Here is a 27,308-nt window from a genome sequence, read left to right as displayed (position 1 = left end):
TTCTTTCTATGATTCTGCAATCTCTATTTTGCATGATCCATTCCGTCAAAAAAAATTATCAGATGTAGTGAACTTCATGCCATTTATGTTTATAGAAAATAAATACCTCCAGTAACATTGATAATATTAGGATAAAAACAGATGCAATATGTTGTAAATTCTTGGGGGCAATAACTTTCAAATGTATTTGAGTCCTAATTAGGATTTCTTATATTTAAAAATAGAGTATATATTCAGTGAAAGGTTGATGGAGATTTTATACTCGGTATGTGTCTGATATCTCAATTCATTGTCTTTTAAATGTGGAAGTAAAAGGAAGCAATGTCCACAACCCCAGTTTATATATTTTAACCCTTAGGAAGTATAATTTCTAGAAAAATCAACAGAAGATGGAAATATTAAAGGCATAATTGTACGAGGGGGATATTTCAGGATGGCTACCAACTTCTTCCTTTTTATATTATTGAGAACACTTTTTTTACATTCAAAGAAATGAAATTGCTTAAGTAAGGTTGAATGATGCAGGGTAAGAGAGTTTGCCATTTACCCTTTCTTTGCTCTTGTGAAGCAGGTATTCTGTCTTTTCTTGAGCCCTAGGTTACAGAAGTGTTTGAAAGCTTAGAAATAGTCACTTTTCCCATCCCACTATCCATCTATCAGTGAATTCTTCCTCAAGTAAAAACACAAGTCAGACTGATAGAAAAACTATATTTCCAGGTATGGCTGTGCATATGGGGTGGTGGAGCTATTTCAGTTGGGGGAACACTAATGGAATATACCATTTATAACTAAAAGAAGAATATAAGTCTCTTTATTTATTTATGCATAGTGTTTTCAGATGACCAAAATCCCTAGATAGATAGATAGATACACATCAATACCTAACCAAAACATATAATTTCAATAAACTATTCACAAATGACTGTACACATCTATAAATTACCACATTTATCTATCTATAACAGCTGAAAATCGTGTGCCTTGGATGACAAACACATACTGATAGACTGCACTGCAAACTTTGTTTAAAGCACTAAATACAATATCAAGTCCTCTGTCAATGACAGCAGAAGGTTCCAGTGCACTATTTGTTTCATAATCCTGTATTTAGCTGACTCTTTACTTCTCTGCAGCTCAAGTTGCCGGCAAATGCTGAACTGGAGCACGAGAGTCAATCCTTGTTCGGTTAACAAATTCCCCGCAAAATATCCCCCCGAAACCCCCAGGAGCTGTAGTGATGTCATATCCGTTGTCCAGGTCTCCACACCTCTCTCAGCAGTTACTCCCTTTATCTATTCCTTGGGTCAAAACTTTTGAGGTAGGCTGGCTATATAGCAGCGGGGGAGAGGGTAAACTGGGGCGCGAGGGTTGGAGGCGCTTCAGCACCGCGGCCAGCGCCCACTGCAGCCCAACCCACTCTCTTGAGCTCCCGGACTCCTAGCTCTGAGAATGCCTGCGGAATGATCGCCCCCCAGGGCGGCTGCCGCCGCTGCCGCTGCTGCTGTTATTGCTACTGCTGCTGCCGCCGCCTCTGCTTCCACTCTGCTCTGACTGGCAGGCAGAAAGTGCAACTGACGAGGGAAAGGTCTCTGCAGTGAGTGGAGTGCCTACATAAAAGAGAGTAAAGAGGGGGCAAAAACCCAGATCAGAATGCAGGCGACGTCCAACCTTCTCAACCTCCTGCTGCTGTCTTTGCTTGCCGGCTTAGATCCTTCCAAGGTATGAACAATATTTTGAGTCTTGTTTGAAATACATGTGCGATATGTAACAAACCTAACAAAAATGCAAATAAATATGTCAAAAACGGCACGAGAGACAGCTCTTTCAGCTACCTTATGGTGCCTGGCGTATCCCCACTGCCTGGAAGATAACAAGGTGAACTACCAGAGGAATAGCTCCTCAAGGTAGAGTCCTACCGCGCGGGGGGAGGGACCAGGAGAAAATATAATGTGCATGGGCAGCGGGCAATGAGGCTCTCCGGGGAATTTCGCTTATTCCATGTCCAACTGCTTAATGCTCTCTTTTGAAGCCGGACGGGTAATGCAAAGGAGTTTGCAGTAGAAACAATGCAATTTATAAACATGTATTAGGACATGGTGAACCGTTTCTTTGTTGAAAGCAGGGAAGCGTTTTCCAGCTGATCCTGGTCAATAATAGTCCCATCGCAGACGTGCTGCGGTTTGTGTCCAAAACATTTGGGATGCTGCTTGTAACACACATGGCAGAGCAGCAGAGCTATACTCTCTGCCATGGCTGAGAGGCGTTGGTGAAAGCAGCTTGTGTTTGTTTCTTTCTTTTCATTAAGAAAATTAGGGGGCACTGAGGAAGTTCTGATTATCAGTGTTAAGAAACAGAAAGTGAGAACCTTAACAAACTAAGGAGGGCAATAGGAAGGATGAGTTAGCTCGTAGATGTTGAACTCTGAAAATTATCTAGTACTGGCAATTAAAGTGAACGCTAAACTCCTTTGATAAAAAGACAGGAAAATATGGACAAATATTTTCAACGATGTCTGAGAAAAGTCTTGATGACAAAGTGAGATAATTTGAAAGCTTCTAAGAAAATCATGATAGGGAATAAGAGATAAGCCACCTGGTGAAAAAGAGTAAAATTTATTATTTTACTTATTTAACTGGCCAACAGCAATTTGACACTATAGGAAGAATGATTCCATGCTATAAAACTAATAAAAGCTATATTTTGGAATATTATAAAGTTATTTTTAAAGCTTTACATCATGTGTGCAGTGTAGACAAATTAAGTTTCCTTTCATTACTGAATAGAACTAAGATGTAATAAAGCATTATTTAATACTGTGGTTGTGATATTAGTAGGCCTAATATAGTATACAGTTAAAACTTAGAATCATGTCGTATATATTTGTAATCATTTCTGTACTCTTTCATATTTAGAGGGACCTGATGAGAATAAACTCATTTTATTTTAAAGCTTTGATTGTACTAGTATTATTGATGTAAACGCTTCACACTGTGTGAATGTCATCTTAATAATCTTAAACGCATATTTTATATGCTAAGGTGTAACTTTAAAGCATTTTATACTTAGGAAAAAGTGTTGATTTTGTTTTTACATTTATTTTTTTTTCTTCTTGACTCTGCACCCTGTAGTGACACATTCTATCCACTGCCACTCTTTTTATATTATATATTGCTTAAAACTTTTGAATACATTCCATTATATATCTGATTTGGAAATATTCTTGGTAGAACATTTTTTAAAGCAAAGTTAATCAGTAAGTTACTGCAGAAAAAGTCACTTGACTTAAAGTGAGTTTTATTTGTTTTTCTTTAAAATAAATTCAGAAATGTAGAGCTTCATTAACAATTTTGTGTATGATTTGATTTGTCTGGTATTTTTGATGCATAAATATCTTCATTGTTTGCATCCCTTTCTTTCCAAAATTAAATATATAGATAACTTTCTGTTAAATATGAAGACAAATTTTTACAATAAGCAATGCATCTTTGGTCAATATAATCTTTTCTAGTTTTGGTGAGTTTATTTGTGTGTATTCAATGCTATAAAACTTTTTAATTTCTTCAGAATGAACTGTGGATATTTGCCACAAATGAGTTGAAAAATCCAGGGAAGACATACGTTAACTTTTCAAACTGTCCTTCTTAGCTTCCACATACTGCAATACAGTGTGCAAAGAACAAAAGATGATTTTTTTCAAAAGATATTTGTTCTATATCATAGACATTACAGAGAATGTTAAAACTTTCAAAACAAGTAATTTTAATGTTATAAAAAGTTTTAGGACTTTTAGACAAAACATTACTTTAAAAAATGAAGAGAAGCTACTATTGTATTATATATTTATATAATATATATTTATATTGCCCCCCCCAAAAAAAATTACAGATGGCACCATTGTGTCCTCAAAAGAATTGTCAATTAGGTTACAAGCTAAGAATTTTCTACAATTTTATTTTTTATTCCGCTAGTTACTTAAGGGCTTAGATTTTAAAAGTCAGGATTCATAAAGCAAATTATATATGGTGAAATTAAAATCAAAAATCCATTAATATAATACTACAAAAAATAGTTTTTGGACAAATAAGAAATAATTTGTGATAACACTTAAGTGAACAGAAATGCTAACCAACTGCTTTTTTACCTTTTAATACATTAGGAATGATATATATCATAATCAAATTTTCAAATAATTTTAAGTATTATTCTATATTATATTTTCTATTTATTGTAAACATATATATGTGTGTGTATATATATATAATATGGATAAACAGAAACTGGCAAAATAGGAGAACTCTTAAAATGGAATAAAGTTTTTTTAAGTATAGGATTTTACATATATCAAATATTGGAAATCTACATCTTAGAAAGCACTTCTTATATATCAATTTACCTGAAGACAACTGGGTTTTCTAACAACAGTGCCAATTCTATTTCATGGAACACCATATAATGTTTACATTTATAATGTTGTGTGTGTGTGTGTGTGTGTGTGTGTGTGTTTTCTGTCACTGAAGCTTACAGGTCTTATATGGCATTTTATAAAGTGCTTAAGTATCGCCATCTTATGGTAGATAAGTTACTTGAAAGTCAATATTGTTTTTAAATTTTTTAAAATGGCCAAGATCCATTGTTCATAGACTGAGCTTAGTTTCAGCATGTACTTAGTTTCTTCTCTCTCATTTACTGTATCAAAAAATTGGCAAGATTGGTATTCTCTTCCAACAAAGGAAGGCAATTCACACTAATTAATTATTTGTATTTTTGTAGGGACAGATGATCAATTTTTCTTTTAGGAAATTTGTTTGAAATACTTTTTATTAATTAAAGTATAATTAGTAAGTTTCCAGTTCTTTTTAGAAAAACTCAGATGTATATCACTGCCTATTTTAAGGGAAGTCAATTAATTTCATTTGTAATGGAGTGTTTGAATTATAGACAACATGCCAAATCATCATTCTATAAGCAAAATTTCAAACACTGAAAGCTTGTAGGAATTCAATTATTGCTCAATTTTATAGGGAAAGAACTATTTCTGTGTAGGGAATTTCTGAGGGCGGCTGCTAGATGGCATCTCTGTGCTTTTAAACTGAAGGCATTGATTTCAGTAATGACCTTCATAGTAGGAGAGTGGACTTCTTTCTGTTGCAAGAAGATTTTTAGCGGGCCATTATTTGAACATTGTAACAAAACAGTAATTCCTGTGAATCAGAACCATGAATTTCTCTGTTCTGAACTATAAAGATAGGAGGATATAAATATGACTGTGCAGATTTCAAACACAACATTGACACTGGAGCCAGCCAGATACTTGGGGAACTGTTAAAAAGAGGTGACATGGCCCTATCTACACACTATTGTGACTGCTAAACTTTAAATAAGTCATACTTGTCTCATAAATATATCAGAAAATGCCCTATCAGGGGAATTGTGCCAAGTTTGAGGAAACATTTACTATTTTCTTATGTAGAAATATGTTAAACTTATCTTCATGATACTTGCTCACACTACAGACATAAACTATAACAATGATTCAGCAATAATCTCCATCACTAAACTGTAGTTTCTGTTCAAGGCAACCCAGGCAATTAGATCTGTTGCCCTAAATAAGATCATTGCTTTAAAGCCCTATAAGCACGATGAGAATTAGGAATATTTTAATAATTATATTACTGAATGTTTCAAAATGTAATATACCATACAACCTTCATACTTTGATATTGCTAAAGAAAATAATCAGATTTAAATTGTCTAAGGGTAGCTTTCATACATAAATCTAATTAAAGTTCTTGTTCTTACTATTTTTAAATGAAACTGAGGAAAAGCAAAAAAAGCAAGAGAAATAAACTGAGATTACTACTTGCTTTAAAATTCACCTTAAAAATCTGTCGTTTCTTGTTTCTCCTGGGCGCTAGAGACATCCTCTTCATAACAGGATCAACTCAAATTAGAACAGAAATATGGATTGATGACATTTGGCAAGGACCTGTAATTATGCACCAGTAAACCCTGATATGGCAAAAACTGAAGTGTTCAAGGCAGCCTGTCTATGTTTTGAAGGAGCAAATAGCTTCCTGGTCTTATCTTTTCTCATCTTCCTTAACCTGATTAAACTTTTATTTTGGAAGAAGTAAATATTCTTTCTCACTCTTTCTCCTGGCAACTAGAAACAGTTAAACGGCATCACCTTTCTTCATTTTTCTTTTAAAATTCTTACTGCTTATAGCTTTGCAACTATTCTCTTTACAAAGTGGCTATTGTAATGATCGATGCTCTGTTGGGAGGGAAAGCAGCACAAGTGGGAGAAACACAGGGGATTCAAGGCCCCTCATTTCTAGACGCTACTTCTTCTACTGATGATATACATAGATGTGACTTTGGGGAAGCTGTGATTTTGATGCCCATACTTATAGAATGAGGAGCCTAGACATTCTGAAAACTTTGTTAAACTCTAGAATGACTCTTTTTAATAATATCTGACCATTTATCAAAAATTAACCAATTCTTTTGTAGGGTCTAGCTAGTAATATCATAAACTTTGTGAGACCTGAGAATGAGCCTCCCTGGATAATATCATGCAGTTTTCATCTGTTCGGTTTCGCATTTAAAACTTTCAATTTTCTACTTTCTGCCTCACCACTCTGCTTCCCGCCTATATTCATAGACACAATCCATATGCTCAGGCTTCAATCCATTCACCTATCAAACATTGCTCCCCTGAAGAGATCATTCATTAACTTAGTAGGTCTGAAAACCAACATGTTTCATACTTCAGCCATAAGTATTTTATTTAACTGAAAGTCATATAGGGAAAAGTAAAGTAAAAACTTGTTTCCCATATGAAAGGAAGTACTGGATGTATTAAAGACATGTGAAAGGTATTTGGGAGGGCTACATAGTCAGTTGCTGACTCTTCTAGGCAGACACATCCTTAAGGATTTTGGACTGGCAGTTATTTTTAAAGCTTCAATTTTTGTGCTAAGAAAATATATAAAGAAAAAACTGAGACCTGATAAAGCTTCAGCTTAAAAACTAAGACCTTGCATCTGATTTACGTAAGTATTAATTAAACATCAATTTACTTAAAAGCATAAAACACAACTTAATTTGCAGTAGTGAAACTAGAGAAATATGCAAAACCAGACTGTTTTCTTGGTAAGCTAGGTGAAATTAATTACAGTGAGTCCCTGGGATTATCTGTACATTTCCACATATTTGAGTGAAATTATTTCCCAATAGTATTCAAGTATTAGGACAATATCAAAGCTATGTAAACACTCATTACCCTGGTTTAAATCTACAATATGATGTTGAAATGGTGGTCCTTGAACATTTTAGTTCACCTAACACTGGTCATTAATCTATTCAGTCTATGCCCACTTACCAATCAAAAATCATGAAGTACATTTTTAATGAAACTAATGCTATTATGACAATATTTTAAATACAATTTTAAAATTTGTACTTTCACATCAGTGTAAAAGCAGAAGCTAGACATGAAATAAGAAGTGGCTTTCAGCTCTAATAGTAAAACTTTTCAATAGTGAGTTAACCTATCTGAAGCTCAGTTTTCATAACAATGAAATAATATAACAGCAATGGAACTTATACAATTATTTATGATATTAATATATACAAAAATATATTTTAAACCATAAAGTTTAGTGCAAATATTCCACTTACATCAATCAACCTATAACCAAATCTAAAGTCTATTGTGAACCACATATTAAGGACTGATAATAATAAAAAAAAGCTTATCATATTCCTTCACTCTTGCTGTTTCCTCTTCTCAGTTTTGCGAAAAGTGAATATTATATAAAGTTAGCATAGCTTCTCAGAACCAGTCCATCATTTTGGTCAAAGCTCCAATTTAAACTTGTCACCTTACAAGTTTACATCATAGCCGGGCGCAGTGGCTCAAGCCTGTAATCCCAGCACTTTGGGAGGCCGAGACGGGCGAATCACGAGGTCAGGAGATCGAGACCATCCTGGTTAATACGGTGAAACCCCGTCTCTACTGAAAAGTACAAAAAACTAGCCGGGCGAGGTGGCGGGCGCCTGTAGTCCCAGCTACTCGGGAGGCTGAGGCAGGAGAATGGCGTGAACCCGGGAGGCGGAGCTTGCAGTGAGCTGAGATCTGGCCACTGCACTCCGGCCTGGGCGACAGAGCAAGACTCCGTCTCAAAAAAAAAAAAAAAAAAAAAAAAAAAAAAAAAAAAAAAAACAAGTTTACATCATAATTATATCCAAAAAGTCACTTTTTACAAGTTTCTTAGGAAAAAATGTAAAACACGAAGTGTGGTTTCATAATATCAAAGCTGAACCACGACAAGAAAATAGCTTTTAAACTAATCATGGAGAAGAGATCACAGAGGGGAAAGATAGATTCAAACAAAGAATCTACCAACAGATAAAACTGCTTTTTCTGGCCAGTGTGCAAAGTATAGACTTCTTACGTCTTCGCAAACTATGCTAATGAGAAAGTAGTTTAAATTCTCTTGAAGATTCAAAAATAATATTAAAGAGGGAAGGTCAGAAAAGGGATTTTCTCAAGTTAATCAAGGCAGAGGGTCATGGAGAAAAGGCCACATTTAGGAATATAATTTCTCTACTCTTTTCTCTTGGATTGCTCTGTGTCCCTCTGCTTATATTCATCTTCTTGCTTTCTCAGTAGAGACTTCTAAAGAGTTTTTCAAAAGACCTTGACCCTCAATTAGTTATTGTAATATTTCTGCTGATGTTGCTCATCCCGTAGCAAATCCACCTCAGTAGCTCATAAGTTAATTTTTTTCTTTTCTATACTCAACCCATGTAAATAAAATGAAGGGTAAAAATCATACAAAAACAAATACGTAATGTCTAGAATAGATTCCACTTACGAACGACTAGTATTTAAAAAATGTTTTAAAATAACCATACCATAATGGTATGGCACACCATACCATAATGAGGTTTAATTTATCTCTGTTACTTTCTATAAGAGTTTCCAGATTATTTGGGGGAATCTAAAATACGGAAATCGCATAAGACCATCTCTATCTACAGCGCCAGGTAATTTCAATGGCACTAATACAAATATTCAAAAATGTAGCTGAAATAATAAAAAAAGGATTTTTCCAAGAACATTGATTCTTTTTGCATTAAAAACAAGGTGTTGTAAAGCATGTATCACAGAGCTATGCCTTCTGTTATTTTCATACCAAGCCTTCAGAAGTATAAAAATAAGTTTAGAGAGAAGATTGCAGATGCTGTTGTAGTCATGGTTTTGCCTCTCCCTGGAAAGCTTTTCTCCCTTTTCTCCATATGTCAAAATTTTACCTACATTTTAGGATGCAACTCCAGTACCACTTTTTCCATAAATTCTTCCCTGACATTCCTTGCACCCCAACAGTAGATAATCCTGATAAACTAAGAACTCCTAGAAGAAAATCATGATGTTTTCTTTATATTTGTATCTTTAGCTGCATGCACTATGTCTGACACAGAATAGTCGTTCATGAATGAAGGTTGAATTGTATTTCCTCCCTACCACAAATTTGCAGAACAATTTCTAATCACTCTTCTTTGAAATAGTATTCAGAAGTATGTACACATACTTGTTTCTTACTTTATTAGTAGTTATTTTATTGTACCTCTCTTATTAAATTGTGATGTATTCATTTATTGTATTTTATCCCTTCTAATAAATTATAAGGGCAGGTTCAGTGTTTTGGGCACTATCCTATTCTTTCCTATCTAGCAGCTAGCATAGTGTCTTATTGATATAAGATATTTAGTAAGTAGTTTTTGCATGAAAAAATGAATATATGAAGAATAAATAAGTCAAGGAACACCTAATAATCTTGAAATCCTGGGTTAAATGATGCATGAGTATAATCTATGTTTTTGATCCATTTTTCCATCAGACAAGATACTGAGGCAGGGAAGTGAGACTGAGTTTAAGAACCTTTAAAGACTTAAAACTCTTATGCCAGGTTACTTATCTTGACTTACGCTAAAAATTATGTTTCTTTAAATTTCTTATTAATTTCGTGCACACCCCACTATCTTCGGTGCTATTTTTGACTTGTGGTAGCTCTCTAGATTGCTACAACCTTAATACTCCTGTGAATTACCTGTGTTTAATGATGCTTGGTGGCAAAGTTAGTATATCCTCTTAGTGTCCATTTCATTTGCATGGACTTATAAGTACAAACATTTTATTAATGTGTACATGTTGTTTTGACTACTTTCATTATATGTAATGTCTTAGCTTCATTCGATAAGTTAGTATATTACCTATATTTTTCCAACTCTTTTTAAAGACTGACTTTTTTTTTTACGTATCTAAAGGTTCTGTTTAAATTATTATCTTAGTATATACACTTATAATGGTACTGTGCCATATAAAGAAAAGCCATATTGCCTCCATTTTTCTACTACATTATTTTAAGAACATAGCACCACCATTAAGAATAATTTTTAATAGTTAAAAACAAATATAAGTATAGTGGAGTCAGATTCATCTGAATTGTAACTTCTAAATAGTATCAGAAATTAAATATTTTGTATGATTAAGTTTGTGGGTTAAAATGCTCTGGAAAAAAAATGTCAGTAATAAAGTTGTTTAACTATTACAAATAAACAGATATCTAGATAACCCCAAAGGGAGGACATAAATTGAATAGACAAGCCTATTAATTTTTCCAACTAAGTTAAAGGTGATTAAGAAGCATTACTCCATGATGATTTAAATAATATTACTAGAGGGACCCATTCCAGATGGCGGGATTTCTTCAAATAGAGAATCAGTACTGGAAATGTTGATTAACTAGCACCAAAATGTCACTGGTAAAATATGACTTACAAAAGATGCCATCTCTTCTGGGAGTGATCTACATTTATGGCTGCGTCGGGAATTATTTATCTGGAATCAGGACCCACAGTCATTATTTTTACACTTACGTAAGTTTTGTGTCATAATGAAATCTTCATACATATCATTGTAGTAAAAACAAACAAATATTATTTGGCTCAAGACTCTCTAAAGACTTCTTATTATACTTATTATTTATAGATGCTACAGATATATTCTACTCTTTATGAAGCTGGGTACAAGAAACAGAGAGTAAAATGACTTCAATTTGATTGATCTTAAAGTACTCAAGGGATATGCAGAAGGAAATGTAACAAGAGTAAGGAAGCTTATGCCGAAGAGATAGCTATTGTAATATAATGACCCCAAACTGAGCAGAAGGTATTTGAGGGTAAGGAATCAAGTGAATGTAAATAACTCATTATTTATTCATTGCACCCCTCATTGATGTCAAAGCTTCAACCTCCTTGTTGGTCAAATCAAGATAAGACTCCATATCTAAATATTTTTTCTAAAACAAAAATAAAATAAGACTTTAAGTGATAAAATTAAAAATGAGTTTATATGTAGCATGGAGGTGAGCACATTCAAATACAGTTAAAAGAAAAACAATTGAGGAAAGCTATTTGTTTACATATCAGGGATGGTTTAAGTTGTTACAAATGATGATCCATTTGTCAATATGTATTTAAATATTTCAGTTAACTTTATTGCTTCCTACACCCCCCACCCCCTACACAGAGAATGATTATATTAATTAATATGAGACGTAGTTACTCTTCTATGACTGCTGGCATTAAACTTTGGAACAAGATCTTAGTTCAACTAATCTTAATATTTCTTAGAAAGAATAAATGAAAGAAAGAAAAAGGCAAGAAAACATCATTAAACTCCTTTTTCTTTCCCTACTTAAATCTGAACTTTGCAGAGAAAGAGGAAATAAGCTTGACTGTATTTGGTCTATTTGTACATAATGACATTGGAAAAGATCTTATTTCCCTCTCAAGAGACTCAACTAAATAATATTAATTTCGTATACAAAATGGAGATTAAGGAAAAGAGAAATTATACCAAATCAGAGAAAATCATATACTAAGTAGGATATTGAAAGTTTATAGTATTGTGGACAGAGTACCAAATTAGGAGTTAGAAAAGCAGGGACCTTATAACAGCTCTGTAACTATCTAGTTGTATGGCCCCGGGCAAGCCACTGACGTTGTGTGCTTTCCATTTCCTCATGTACGAGATGAGTATGTTGAACCACCAAATGCTGTTATACTTTTGGTAGGTCATCCTGAAATGGGGCACATCAATCTCTCAAAAATATAGCTCATTATTTTCTTCATTCATTTTACTTCTGCTCATAGCCTTTCAAATTGATTAAGTTAAAGGTAGAAATGCATATTGCTTTCATTTTGCTGAAAATCAGAATTAAAGTCTTGGAGAAAAATCACCGCAATTCATTGTATGCATATAGTGACACACACAAAAAATACAAAAATACATAAGCTCATTTTACATCCCAAGCATTATGGCATATTTAACATGTATTCTGTATCTTCCCTTTCATTAGTTTTTGCAAATTTAATTGAAAGATTAATGAGTAAATGACCTTGTGTTTCTACTGTCGTTATTAAAGTTAAAGCAAAAGAGATGGCTAAAGTTATAAGAAAATAGAGAGAACGTCTATTTCAAATCTATAACATAACTGATGGATGGTTATCTAGCTTCTCTCTATATGTTTCTAATATTGGGGAATAGAACAGTGTTCAAGGAATAGGGTTTATTTTTAATCAGAAATAATTATGGGAAAGTTTCTTTTTATATTGAGTTACACATACTTCTAATGATATTTACTGCTACTGTGTTATGGTTTTTTGGCAACATATAATAAAAATTGCATACTGACTGTGGTAGACAAAATAACATCCTTCCAAAGATGTCTGCATTCTAATCCACAAAATCTATGCTTATGTTAACTTCCATGACCAAATGGAATTTGTAGATGTGACTAAAGTAGGGATCTTGAGATGAGAATATGATCCTGAATTTTCTGGGTAGGCTCAATATAATCAAAATGGTCCTTTTGAGAGGAAGACTGGAGACCCAGAATCAGAAAAAGAAGCAAGGATGACAAAAGCAGAGATTAGGGAGATGCACTTTTAAAATGGGGAAATGATGCACAAGCCAACCCATGCAGGCTGCCTCTAGAAGCTGGAAAGCTAAAAGAAATGGATGCTTCCAGAGACCGTTTAGAAAGGAATGCAGCCCTACTGACAGTTTGATTTTAAGCTCGTAAAAGTCTTCAGGTTTTTGTCTGCCAGAACTCTAATAAATTTGTGTTGTTCTAAACCATTAGGTTTGTGGTAATTTGTTACAGCAACAATAGAAACTAATACACTGGCTTATATATATTAGTAATAATTGGTAATTGCCTTATTAATTAATGTGTACAAACATAATCAGCCACATAATGCTAGAGTCTATGATTGTGAATATGAAAATTAGAAAGACCATAGACATAAATTACAATGTGGTCTAAGTATTATAAAAGAAGATAGCTAATACAGAAATGAAAAATTGCAGCTGGGAACAGTGCCTCAAGCCTGTAATTCCAGCACTTTGGGAGGCCTAGGTGGGAGGATCACCTGAGTTCAGGAGTTCGAGACCAACCTGGCCAACATGGTGAAACTCCTCTCTACTAAAAATACAAAAAAATTAGCTGGGCATGGTGCAGACACTTGTAGTTCCAGCTACTCAGGAGGCTGAGGCAGGAGAATCCCTAGAACCCTTGGAAGTGTAGGTTGCCGTGAGCCAAGATGGCGCCTCTGCACTCTAGTCTGGGAGACAGAGCAAAACTCCTTCTCAAAAAAAAAAAAAAAAAAACTGCTTATTGAAGTAGGCTATAACTGGATTACACATAGCCCTAATTGAATTACATGAAAAGTTTAGGTTTTCCCTGATTGACATTTGTAATATAAAAAATAAATCATTTTGTTGTAAGGTAAATATCTGCCTTAGAATAGAATCTCACCTGCAATCTAAGAACTTTTTGTTTGTTTCTTTGTTTGTTTGTTTGTCTTTGAGACAGAGTCTCGTGTTTGTCCTTTTGTTGCCCAGGCTAGAGTGCAGTGGTGTCATCTCAGCTCACTGCAACCTCTGCCTTCCAGGCTCTGATGATTCTGGGCCTCAGCCTCCCGAGTAGCTGGCATTACAAGCCTGCGGCACCACGCTCAGCTAATTTTTGTGTTTTTTGTAGAGCCGTGGTTTCTCCATGTTGCCCCAAACTCCTGACCTCAAGTGATCTACCCACTTTGGCCTCCCATGGTGCTGGAGTTACAGGTGTGAGCCACTGAGCCGGCCTAAGAATTTCATTTCTTTGCCATCATAGGTCTTTTAAAAGCACTGGATGAAAACTCCTTTATATTGTTTTGTAATCTACTTTTTTTTGGTGAAAATACAAATAAGCAGGCTACCCGTGATTCAATATGATGATGACTATGATTCCATTTTTTTCCTTCTCCATCGCTGTCATCAGTCAAAATGTGATCTACCAAAGGCACTGGCAAGTCTTCCAATGAAAGCAATTTTGTTTAGAAAACCAATGCATATTTCATAAAGAACAGGCAAATAAATGATGATTGCTTAGTGACACATCTCTTAAAACATATCCAGGATTTCCTCTTTCATGTGAAACTGAGAAAAAAAAAATTTGTGTTTTTGAGTTTGCTTATTTAATTGCAGATAATTGAGAATTGCTTTTAGGTTTAAGAAAATTTATAAAGAAAATTATTAAAGAAGAATATAAATCGTTCAGATATTAAAGATTCTCAATGTTCTAAATTATCACATGGGATAGACTGGACCAATGGCATTTACATGGTAACTACTTTTTCAATAAATACAACTGGCACTATTTTAGGAGTTGGACATAACACATGTTTTTATACAGTTTCTACCCTTCTGAAGTGCTTAACACTTTTTACTGGAGGACCCAAAGATGTTTATTAATAATTATAGTACAGGATGACATGTCCCACAGCAGAAACCTGTATAAGACACAAGGAGAGAATGTGGCAGGGTTAAGGGTGGGGGACCTATAGCAGAATGAAGCATAGGAGAGAGTTCCCTGGGGACAGAAATCCTTAAAGAAAGGTTAACTAGACAATGAAGAATGAAAAGGTATTCCAGTATATGGCAACAGCATGTATGAAGTCAAAGAGATGTACAAGCCTGTGAAACACTGAAGAGCTTTTTTACGTAACTTGAGTTTTTCTTATCCCTAATTATGTGAGATGCAAAAGAGGCTGATGAAGATGTAAAAGAAAGAGAGCCACTGGTGGCATTAAAATGATAAAGGTATAATTACTCAAATATTTCAGGACTTAAACTGTACCAGATTAAAAATATTTATGGAATTTAGTTATCTTAACTCCAAACAACAGGTGAAAAAACAAATTTAAAAAACACACAATTTAGTTGTACTATTAGGGGTTCTCCAGAGAAACAACCAATATATAAATTGTGTGTGTGTGTGTGTGTGTGTGTGTGTAGAAACAAAGAGAGACAGGGACAGAGAGCGAGACTCATTAAAGAATTTGGCTCACATGATTAGGTAGGTGGATAAGTCCCAGATCTTCATTTAGCGAGCTGGACACCAAGGAGAGGGTATAGTTCTAGTCAGATGTTCTGGAGGGTGAAGAACCAGGAAGAGCCAATGTTCCAGTTCATGGATGAATGCAGGAAAAAATGGATAGCCACACTCAAAAGCAGTCAGGAAGGAGCAGTTCTCTTCTGCTCAGGTTTATTGTTCTATGCAGGCCTGCACCAGATTGGAAGAGGCTCACCCACATTAGAGAAGTTAATTTACTTTACTCAGCCTACCAATTCACATTTTAATATCCTTTGGAAGCACCTTCACATATGCATGCAAAATATTCTTTGTTCAAATATCTGGGAACTCCATAGACCAGTCAAGTTGACACATAAAATTAACCATCACAGTAGCGAAATATTTTAAAAACTGTAAGTATCTCTATATTCTCTATCTTTATCTTGCTGTCTCTGTACCTAGCTAGCTATGGGACCATCTATTTTAATCATCTAAACAAAAATTACTGAGAGGAATCCCAATGCATATCTTACCTCCAAGTCTCCATGATTTCATTGTGATTGTCTCTGCTTGTTGAAATTACACTGATTGGACCCCAAGATAATTATAAGTGAAGATTCTTTCCACTGTAGATTGCATCACCATCACCATACATGCATATTAATCAATTATTTTTTTATAAATTCTTTTATAATAAGTCTGTTTTTGGGGAGGTTCCCCCACATAAAGAATCTTCTACTATAGATGACTTTGGCTTGATTAAACTGACCTTCAATTTAGCATAACCTAAAACATTTTAGTCATTTTGATTTCAGATTCGAACGATTAATGTTTTTTCAGTGTTTATTCATCTTGGGATAAGAGAAATTATTTCACTCATATCTTTCTTATATTTCAATGTCTTTCCTTCTTTCCTCCCTTCCCCGCTTCCTTCCTTTATTACTTCTTCATATCCTTTCTTTCATTATTTTATTCATTCTATAAATACAATAAAACTCCATGATAATGCTACAATTTAGGCAAAAAAGTTCAAATCATGTGTAATGGGTTGATATGTTAGAAAAAATAACAAAATGACCAGAGTAAACCTGCTATAGATGTTTGACATTGGTTCCAATCATCAATTATATGACAAGTGTATTACCAAGGATTTATGGTCAAAATTTTTCAATGTATTTTCAGAATGTCTGCCATATACTTGTATCTAAGATCTAAGGATACAGCAGTGACCAAGAAGACACAAATTTCTGCCCTAAAGCTTATAAAATAGTTGAGAACAAATAATAAACAAGCAAAAACATATGTAAGATAGTAAAACATCACATGGAGGGAAAACAATACAGATGAGAGAGAAACAGTGGCATATTGTAGTGTAGGGACAAATGATTAGAATCAGTATCATGGTACATGCAATACTTGAAAGCGAAGATGTGATGAAGGTGGATAAGTGTTTTGTAGATACTTGAGATAAATTGTTCCAAGCAGACAATTTTAAGTATAAATTCAATAAGCCAAGAGCATATGTGGAATGTTTGGAAAAGGGCAAGAAGGATAGTGAACTTCAACTAGAAGGAGCAAGAATGAGACCAGCAGGAAATGAGATCAGTGATTTGTTAGAAGGCTAGATCACGTGGATCTCTGTGGGTGGTTTTAAGAATTCTGATTGAGATGGAAAGATATTGTGAGTTTTAGCACAGATGTGATATGACATGATTTATGTCTTAAAAGAACCATTTTTGCCTTTTGTGGGAAAAATTTGCTTTTGGTGGTAAGGGAGGGAGTTAAGACAGCAGGTAATATAAAATAACTAGGTTAATGTTGACATTAGCTAAAAGGCAAGAGTCATGGATGATTCCAAATTTTTTGGCTTGAGCCAAAAACTTCCCAAAATTTTCACAACTGGAAGGGAATATATTTCTTAAGATGGGAAATTTTGGTAAATGAGAGAGAAGATTAGGAGTTTGATTTTGAACATGTAAGTAAGTTTGAAATGTTTATTAGACATCCAAGTGGAATTGTAGAGTAGGCAGCTGTTATTTGAAGTTCAAGGGAGATGTCTGAACGGAATATATCATTTTGAGAATCATTAGTGTGCAGACAGTTTTTAAGCCCATGAAACTGGAGAATTCTGAGGAGTTTTGCTGTAAAATAAATGAGAAATAAAGTATACCTAGAGGAGAATATGGCATCAGATATGTTTGTTTTTATTAATGTCTAAAATGGAAGAAATAACACTCTACTGTGATGCTGATTGGAATGATACATGAGAGATTTTTTGTAAAATGGGAATGCAGAGACTTCCTTTAGAAGAACAGGTGGGAAGACAAAGTATATGAAACAAATATTGTTGTCAGTTCAGCTAAAAGTGTGTGTGAGTGCATGGAAGCTCCCTTATAATTGCTTTCATTTTCTCGGTGAAATAGGAAGCATGGTCAGCAGCTGAGAGGGAGGATGAGTTATCTGTAGGGAGCAGAAAAGAATAATGTCCTGAAAACTGCAATTAGGAGCAAGGAGGACAGCTTTTCACACTGCCAGGCTCAGTGACAGAAGTGTGGCAAAGGGTTTGAGAGTTCTTTTGGGGCAGCTGTGTGTTCACAGGAGAATCAGATTTCAGTAGAAGTTAAAAGGTGAAAAATATTTTCAGAGAAATGAGCAGACATGAGGAAATGTCACTAATGATTGATTGTGAGTTCCTCACTTGTTGCAGTCTGGACTAAATCGGTAATGAATCTTTCATAGCATTGAAAGACAAGCCTGAGTTTTCCCCAGGAACTACTTTTTTTTTTTTTTTTTTTTTTTTTCCACTGACACTGTGAAAAGGTTTAAGTTAGCCCAATTTTCTTCTGATGTGGAAAATGCACAAAACCATAAACTAGTTGGAGGGCATTCAACACAAAATATAATAGGAAATGGGAGGATGTATCACTCCCTTCCCTCTCACCCTGGGCCAGATTTACCCTAGGTGGTTGTGTTAGTGCATACTCATGCCATGGTGAAGAAATACCCAAGACTGAATAATTTATAAAGGAAATAGGTTTAATTGACTCACAGTTCCGCATTGCTGGGGAGGCCTCAGAAAACTTACAATCATGGCAGAAGGCAAAGGAGAGGTGGGCACCTTTTTCACAGGGTGGCAGGACAGAGTGACTGCAAGCAGGGAAAATGTCAGATGCTTATAAAACCATCAGATCTCATGAGAACTCACTCACTATCTTGAAAACACCATGGAGGACACTACCCCCATGATCCAATCACCTCCACTTGGTCCCACCCTTGACATATGGAGATTATGGGGATTATAATTTGAGGTGAGATTTGGGTGTAGACACAGCCAAACCATACCATTCCACGCCAGCCCCTCCCAAATCTCATTTCTTTTCATATTTCAAAACCAATCATGCCTTCCCAACAGACCCCCAAAGTCTTAACTCATTCAGGCACTAACTCAAAAGTCCAAAGTCCAAAGTCTCATCTGAAACAAGGCAAGTCCCTTCTGCCTATGAGAATAAAAATCTAAAGCAAGTTAGTTACTAGATACAATGGGAGTACAGGCATTGGATAAATGCTCCCATTCCAAATGGAAAATAATTGGCCAAAACAATGGGGCTATAGGCCCCATGCAGCTCTGAAATCCAAAGGGCAGTCATTAAACCTTAAGCTTCCAAAATAATCTCCTTTGACTCCATGTCTCACATCTAGGTCACGTTGATGCAAGAGGTGAGCTCCCATGGCCTTGGGAAGCTCCATCCCTGTGGCTTTGCAGGGTACAGCCTCACTCCCAGCTGCTTTCAGTGGCTGGCATTGAGTGCCTGCAGCTTTTCCAGGTGCACAGTACAAGCTGTCGGTGGATTTACCATTATGGGGTCTGGAGGATGGTGGCCCTCTTCTCACAGCTCCACAAGGTAGTGCCCCAGTAGAGACTCTGTGTGGGGCTGCAACCCCACATTTCCCTTCTGTACTGCCCTAGCAGAGGTTTTCTATGAGGATTCCACTCCTGCAGCAAACTTCTGCCTGGACATCCAGACATTTCCATACATTCTCTGAAATCATTCCACATTGCTGGGAAAGCCTCAGGAAACTTACAGTTATGGTAGCAACTTACAGTTATGGTAGCAGGTAAAGGAGAAGCAGGCACCTTTTTCACAAGGCAGCAGGATGAAGTTAGTGAAAGCAGAGGAAACACCAGATGATTATAAAACCATCAGATCTCATGAGAATTCACTCACTATCATGAGAATAGCATGGGGGAAACCACCCCCATGATCCAATTACCTCCACCTTGTCCCACCCTTGAAACATGGGGATTATGAGAGTTACAATTTGAGGTGAGATTTAAGTGGGGACACAGAGCCAAATCATATCAGTGGTCATATTTTACTCAAGGGAAGACTCATCCATTGAGTGTTAGAGGTGGATATGATATAACTATGAAAGAAGGGCAGAGTAGACAGCAGGTAGGACTGTATATTTTAACAACATTTAGTCAAAACTCCACACTGAAAATTCCCTTGGAACATCTTTAAAGCAATGTAAAAATTAACCCATGTCTAAGAGAATGTATTATTTCTGCACCCCCCTACAAGACATACAGAAGAATAGAGTTCACTTTTTTCCTTCCAAAAATTCTAAGACCAAAAATAAAATTTAATTTAAATATACTACGTTAATGGAAATAAACTTGTCATTTGTTACATTTAGCAATTTATTTCTGCTCTAACTTATGCCTAAGGAGACATGGATCACATATGGCTCTTAATCTATTATACAATGTCTTTCTAATTATCCAACAAACATAAAAGAAGAAAAATGTTAACTTTAGTTTTATGTGACTAAAGCAAGAAAAAAAAAGATCTATGTGACATTCTTCCCATTTCCCTTGCTATGGGATGATATAATAGAATGAAAGGAGTACATAAAGTACTGCAATGTTGTTGAGCTATAAATCTGAAAGTGAAAAAATTAAAGTGCTTGTCTGTGTGAGCATATATATGTTTGGCATAAAAGAGCAAGAGTTTGATCTGGTAACTACTAAAGAGTGAAACCTCAATGATCAAAACTAATCACATTAATTCTAGAAAAAGTAAGTGAATGACATAAATTACATAATTTTTTAAATGCACTTTATTATTTATAAATTACATAATAACCTAAGATAATTCTATGAATTTTATTTGAGCTGTTGTCTTAAACATATTCTTATAACTCATTGAAAAGCTAAATGAGGTGACTTTCAAATTATCCTATCAATTAAATACACATAACAATTTAAAATTATTTTTTCATATAATTTAAAGTCCTACTGAAAATTTCATTTACTCTAAGAAAGCTCATACCTTTTCTTCTCTGTATCTTATCTTTAATCTTTGTAGGAATTATTATGTGGTTCAAATGATGTAAAATTATAATAAATAATTTTTCTTGTTTGAAATTACAATAAAAGACTTGTCCCATTTGAAGCATGTTACTTCTCTCCAAATCACACATTTCTCCATAATACAATTGGGAAAATAATACTTCCCTCAAGGGACTACATAAACATTAAATCACATAACATTTTGAACTGAATCCACTGCCTGGCATTTAGTAAATGCAAGATAAACAGTAACTTATTTTTCAGTAAATTAGTTTTCAAAAAATATTGTTCATGCTATATGTTCTACCTTGTAACTAATGTACTAAATCTGTAATCTGATGTTACCTATTCAGTTCATCTTATTCAACTGTACATGATTCCAGTATATGTTATGACAAAGAAACAAAGTATAAACATATTATTTTTCATAAACTCTCTGCCTGTTCCTAACCCCTCTTCATGAAGTTTAATGTTTTCAGGTTAATTTATGAAGAAATGGTGTTAAAGTGTTTATGTTCATGAGAAAAAAAAGAGAAAAAAAAAACCCACAAAGACCCTTCTAAACATAAAATGCTATATTTGATGGAACAAATCATGAGCACAACTATTAAAAAGATATAGCAACCATTGACTTGCCATGAGAGTTGACTAAAGAGAGGTGAAAGGAAGCCATTTTAAATATTCTGTCTTTACTCATAGATCGTCTATACATCACTTCTGGTATTAAAAATTCTTTTGCATAAAGTAGGATAGAATTCAATTAACAAGTGATCCTTCATGTCCCTCCCAATTCTGAAATGTATTTTAATCCAACAAATCTTTGCTGAGCACATGTTCAGTTCAGGTCTCCCAGATGTTGTGATTTTAGTTTGTTCCAATTCTCTATGCTCTTTTTGTACTCATGAGCCATTTGGTATTTATTTATAATCACAGTTAGTATTGAAGGAAAAGAGAAATACAAACAGCTCTAAATGTGACTTTTTGTTCTGACTCTTAAGCAAGGTAGAATATCTCCAAAAACTCAAAAATTAGCTTAAAATGACCATTTTAATAATCACATGAAAAGTTTCTCCAACTGCTACGGTGAAAATATTTCAAATGAGAAAAATGTTGATTATAATCTCCAAATTAATTTTATTTAATTATAAATGCTTTTATACTCTTCCATTTTAATAAAGGATGTTAATTCTACCTTCTGAAAAATTGTTAAAACACATAGTTTGTATAACTACTACTGAGATTTCCAGAGTAGTTTTTTACTCTGGAAATTTCTAGTTTACTATCACCTAATTTTTATTGAAAGCATTGTTTAGGGCAAATTATTCAAGAAAGGTTTTAAAAATTGTCCATGAGCTAGGGGATATATACTCCTATAAAGGCACCTTTCCACTTTGTATTGCTTCTAATAAAATATACCTTACTATCAAATCAAGTAAATCTTTAATGTATGTGTTAAGAGTTTTGAGACTCTTAGAATAATTTAGATTCTTAGAAGGGAAGAAAGGAAAAGTTATATTTCTTGGAGTCTAGTATATGTTAAAGACTTCAAATTATTTTTCTAATTTACAGCATATACCATAGTGGTTAAAAACTCATGATATGGAGATGATTTTTTTGAGTGTGTACTTATTAGTGGCAGAATCTTGAGAAATTAGAAACTTCTACAAGCCTCAGTTTACTTATATACAAATTTAGGGGAAAAAATGAAGCCTGACTTATAAGATTATTATGGGAAGTACATGAGATACTAGTTTCTGGCAGCGTCTAAAACACAGCAAGACAGAAACAACCAAAAACACTAATACCAGTTATAGCTTGATAGCTAATTCTGTTCTTGTATTAGTATTTGTATCTGTGTGTAATTGTCTCTTTTTAGGTTACCAATTATGTAAATCCTCTCCATTTGGTGAAAAAGGCATGGGTGCAGCTAAAAGTCAGCAATAGTCTGTCCAGTCTTGGGCAGCTGTCCAGGGACCAGATGGTCACTACAGTCCACCTGGATACAATGCAGTTCAGCTACTGGTAATACCAGGTCAGAGTTCCTTAAGTGGGATTTAAACACAAAATGGAATAATTTAAAATTATTTAATCAGATAGAGCAAGACTCCGTCTCAAAAAAAATTATTTAATCATTTATTTGGTAAATTTATTTTAAAATAGTAACAGAAATACTCACACATCACCAATTGCAAATTGACTGTATTGTTTTGGAGACTTTCATGTCTTAATCTTATGTTCTTTTCTATTCTCTCCTTATTAATTATTCAAAGACCTTAAAATCTCTCATTAGAATTGAATAATGTCCACTTAAGTATAGCTAGACTTTTGTTAACTTGTAGAAAACCCTTAAAAGTTTGCTATTTTTTTCTTCCGTCGTTTCTTTCTTACTTTGCTTTTCTTTCCTGCTCTTTCTTTGATTTTTGCATAATCTTTGTTTTCCTGACCTTTTCAACTCTCTGTGTGTGGCTATATATATATATATTTTTTTTTTTTTTTTTTTTTTTTTTTTTTTTTTTTTTTTTGAGACGGAGTCTCGCTCTGTCGCCCAGGCTGGAGTGCAGTGGCGCGATCTCAGCTCACTGCAAGCTCCGCCGCCTCCCGGGTTTACGCCATTCTCCTGCCTCAGCCTCCCCAGTAGCTGGGACTACAGGCGCCCGCCAGCTCGCCCGGCTAGTTTTTTTGTAAAGAGGGGGTTTCATTGTGTTAGCCAGGGTAGTCTCGATCTCCTGACCTCGTGATCCACCTGTCTCGGCCTCCCAAAGTGCTGGGATTACAGGCTTGAGCCACCGCGCCCGGTCTGTGTGTGCGTATGAAGCTGCGTTCCTCCCTGTGTCTCCTGAATATTCTTTCCTCAATATAGTAGCCTCTGTGCAATGGGCTACATTCTGCTACCTTCCCCTTACTTCTGCTGTCTCTTGTGATAACTCTGAGCTGTGTGGAAATAGCAATCTCTGCTGAAATCATTGTACTCCTTGTTGTGTTACAAGCATTAATAATAAGTGGTTTACCTTTTCTGTGACAGTGGTTACTTGTAGTTTCAAATGACATTTTGCTGGCTGCAATGAGACTATTTTTATCCTCAAGAAAACATTGATATTCTGGCAGAAAAGGCTGGCTGTAAGTCAACTGCCAAAAAAACCTGTTCCCTTAAAAAAAGATACAGCCAACTATTTCATATGTTTTAAAGATTTCTCTATCCACCGCAGAAAAGGACATATCTTAAAAACTGAAAACCTTTGTTTTAATGTTTTACTATTAATTATATAATGTCCTCAGGATGTTGCTTATATTTCCATATAAGAAGTAAAAGCATCAGCACACAGATAATAAGCTTAATTTCATTTCTAAAGCTAAATGCATGTATGTGATTTAGCCAGATACTTACTTTCTATCCATGAGACTATGTAAGTGTGTTACTGTGTCACTGCAAGTGTTAATATAAATGTTTTCTGACAATATCCACACCACTGTCCCCAAACAGCAATTGTTTACCCAGGAGAAGTCTAGATGTGGAGTTAATTTCAGATAATTGAAATAATTTGCTTCCTGTGGAGCAGGGATAATTGTATGATTTACTTTCGTCTTTAAAGCATGTCCCTTCACAGACCATGAACTGATGAGTTTATATTGGCTTCTCTTTGTTGAGTTAAAGTCATAATCAACTCAGGAGACAAGTGCCATGGTAAAGGTGACTGAGAAAGAGCTTTCTGACTTCTCTTTTATGAAAGATAGAATGAAGAACCCTGAAGAACAACAAAAATGTTATTTCACGTTCCCAATTTAACCTGCACCATTTTCTAGAGAACATGGCTCAGAAATATATCAGGAACAATCCCTACTACATGGGGCTTATACTCTAGTTGTGAACCCAGGACCGAACAAAAAAATAGATAAGCAAATGTCAAAACTATCTAGTATTGGCAAATTGTTTGCCACAAGCCTGGTTCAGAGCACAGGCATCAGTTGGTTGTAGGGTTATGTAGCATTAGTAGACCCTGTCAGAACTAGGTTAAAGCAGTGCTTTGTTTCAAGAAACCCAGCAGAAGCACAGCAATACATTGACAGAACACTATGGGTCCTTATAACCTGGATAAGAGGAATTTTATAGCCTCTCCACAGCAACATAAAATTATGAAAGAAGAGCCATTGTCACAATGTCTAAAACTAGAAAGTGAGGGTAAAACTGGTCCAATTAAGGGATCAGGATCTCTAAGCCACTCCTTTAGTAACTATGAAATTATTGAGCTGAGGAATGATATAAAGATATTTACAGTCTAGTTACCCTACTAAAAATAATTAGCAATCAGAAGGTTGATGTCAAACAATACACTTTGTGTGGAAACACTCAAAACTCTAGAAAATCCATTTACCCCCTCATGCGCTAATTTCTTCCGCAAACACGACGAAGTGCTAGTCATTGGCAAAAATGAATAAATAAATAAATAAATAAATAAAATAAAATAAAATAAAATTTAAAAAGCATTAAACATAGACCTGATAGTGGGTGAAAATGATTGCTAAATTTCTCAATTTCTTTTTTTTTTTTTTTTTTGCATCTATCATGATCCAGCCACTAAATTTTTTGTTAGTGGTATAGAACCTCTACGAGTTAGGGAAAGGAGAAAAGCTGACTACTGGAGAGTTAATAACAGCCTTGTATATATGCCGTGTAAACAGGGTCTTGAAGCTAAACAAATTTAAAAAAAGAAAAAAAGAAAAAAGAAAAAAGCAGATGAACCAAAGTGCTCGGACTGTAAAAATCTTTTTGAAGGGTGGATGGTCTTACCTATATTATTTCAAAATCCTTGGGAAAACAGTAGAAGAAAGCACATTTATTTTCCATCTGCTCCTTTTATCAAAACTGCCAACAATCAGAAATTGACTTTAGAAAAAAATGAAAAATTCCACACAAAATCTTTGTCTGTGACCTCATCTCTCTTTCTAGTCCTTCTTGATACTTTCTACTATAGGCCTATTAAAACTACCATTCCCACATATGTGCCTTTGGAGTCTTCATTCCTTTGCTTTACAGTATTTATTTTGCCTGGAAGACCAACTGTTCTACTCTTTAACTCTTAAAGCCTACTGATTTTTCATGGTTTCACTCAACTATTTCTTCTTCCCCCAGGCAGAATTGACTTTTCTTTCCATGGCTCCTATAATGGTTAATTTTAAGTGTCACTTTGACTGGACAGACAGACACTCAGGTAGCTGGCAAAACATTATTTTTAGGTATGTTTGTGAATATGTTTAATATTTAAATCAGTAAACTCAGTAGACAATACCTACCCTGGACAATGAGTGAGCCTCGTCCAATCCCTTGAGACCCCGGAAGAACAAAAAAGAGGAAGGATGAATTTACTCTCTCTTCAATTGGAACATCTATGCTCTCCTGCCTCAGACATTGGACATGGAATCTCCTGGTTCTCAGGCCTTTGGCCTCCAGGGCTTACACCAGCACCCTGCCTGATTCGCAGGTCATCAGTCTCAGACTAAATTACAGCACTGGGTTTCCTAGTTCTCCACTGCAGATGGCATGCCTTGGGGCTTTGGGCTTCTATAATTATATGAGCCAGTTCTCATAAACAATCACTTCTCATACATCTATATGTACCTATTGGTTCTGTTTTTCTGAAGACCCTAATACAATCCCATAGCACTATTTTTTTTTTTTTATTTCTTCTATAACATTTAAACAGCTTTTTTTTCCCAGAGTCATTTGTGTAGGTATCCAATTCTCTCATGAATGCCTCAAGGCCAGAAATTCAATCCACTTTACTTTTGCCATTGCTGCAGAGGAGGCATACTGTAGCTAGTTCAATAAGTGGTTGTGGAAGGAATTGAGACTGATAGATCTATAAACCCACTTTCTATGGTACATACAGTCTATATTCAATATACCGTGCAGCTTATTCCACAAGTGAGAGGAGGGTCTAAGCTTTTGAGCATAGAGATGGTTTTAGAAAATAATTACATTTAAAAAGCAAAATGGAGCCCTGTTGAGAATAAATTAAAGCCTTGTTTCTTATAGTTGTGAACATTTTATATCAAGACCCAACCTGAAAAAACTACTAGATTGTGCTTCAAAGCACTGTAAGTTCTAGCCCTAGGTCTATAATGTTGTCTAAGACATTTATCATCATTGAGTTCTCTGGACTCAGTGTTCTTATCTGAAAATTGAAGGAGTTAGATATAATCATTTGTAAAATGTTTTCCAAACCAACATTCTAAAGTCTACTCTCCAGAATTAGCCAATGAAAGATAACAGACATTTCAGCCAGACAAGATAATCCACTGGAAAGTACTATTGATCAAGTAGTAGAAAGGGATGCATTTTAAATATTATGATCAATGCCCTAATTTTCAGTTTTTGCCACTGAAATGTATGAAAAAATAGCAGAACCGACAGCATTATGATAAGACATTCAGTATTCACAAAGGGATAGTTTCTACTATAAAGTGAGATTTTTAATATCCTTCTGGAA

At 34.9% G+C, this 27,308-nt stretch overlaps 1 protein-coding gene across 1 annotated transcript in view; it reads left to right on the top strand.

Moving 5' to 3' along the window:
- The first annotated feature begins 1,200 nt into the window (after positions 1-1,200).
- The window catches only part of OLFM3 (olfactomedin 3), a 198,684-nt gene continuing 172,576 nt past the window's right edge, over positions 1,201-27,308 (top strand). Inside the window, exon 1 of the mRNA XM_050745192.1 lies at positions 1,201-1,719. Within this exon, the coding sequence (XP_050601149.1) occupies positions 1,651-1,719 (69 nt within the window). The 5' untranslated portion in view covers positions 1,201-1,650. The remainder of the gene's footprint in view (positions 1,720-27,308) is intronic.

Source organism: Macaca thibetana, chromosome 1 (genome assembly GCF_024542745.1).
Source record: "Macaca thibetana thibetana isolate TM-01 chromosome 1, ASM2454274v1, whole genome shotgun sequence".
NCBI lineage: Eukaryota > Metazoa > Chordata > Mammalia > Primates > Cercopithecidae > Macaca > Macaca thibetana.
The sequence above is the reverse complement of the archived record's forward strand: the minus strand, read 5'-3'. Positions and strand labels throughout refer to the sequence as shown.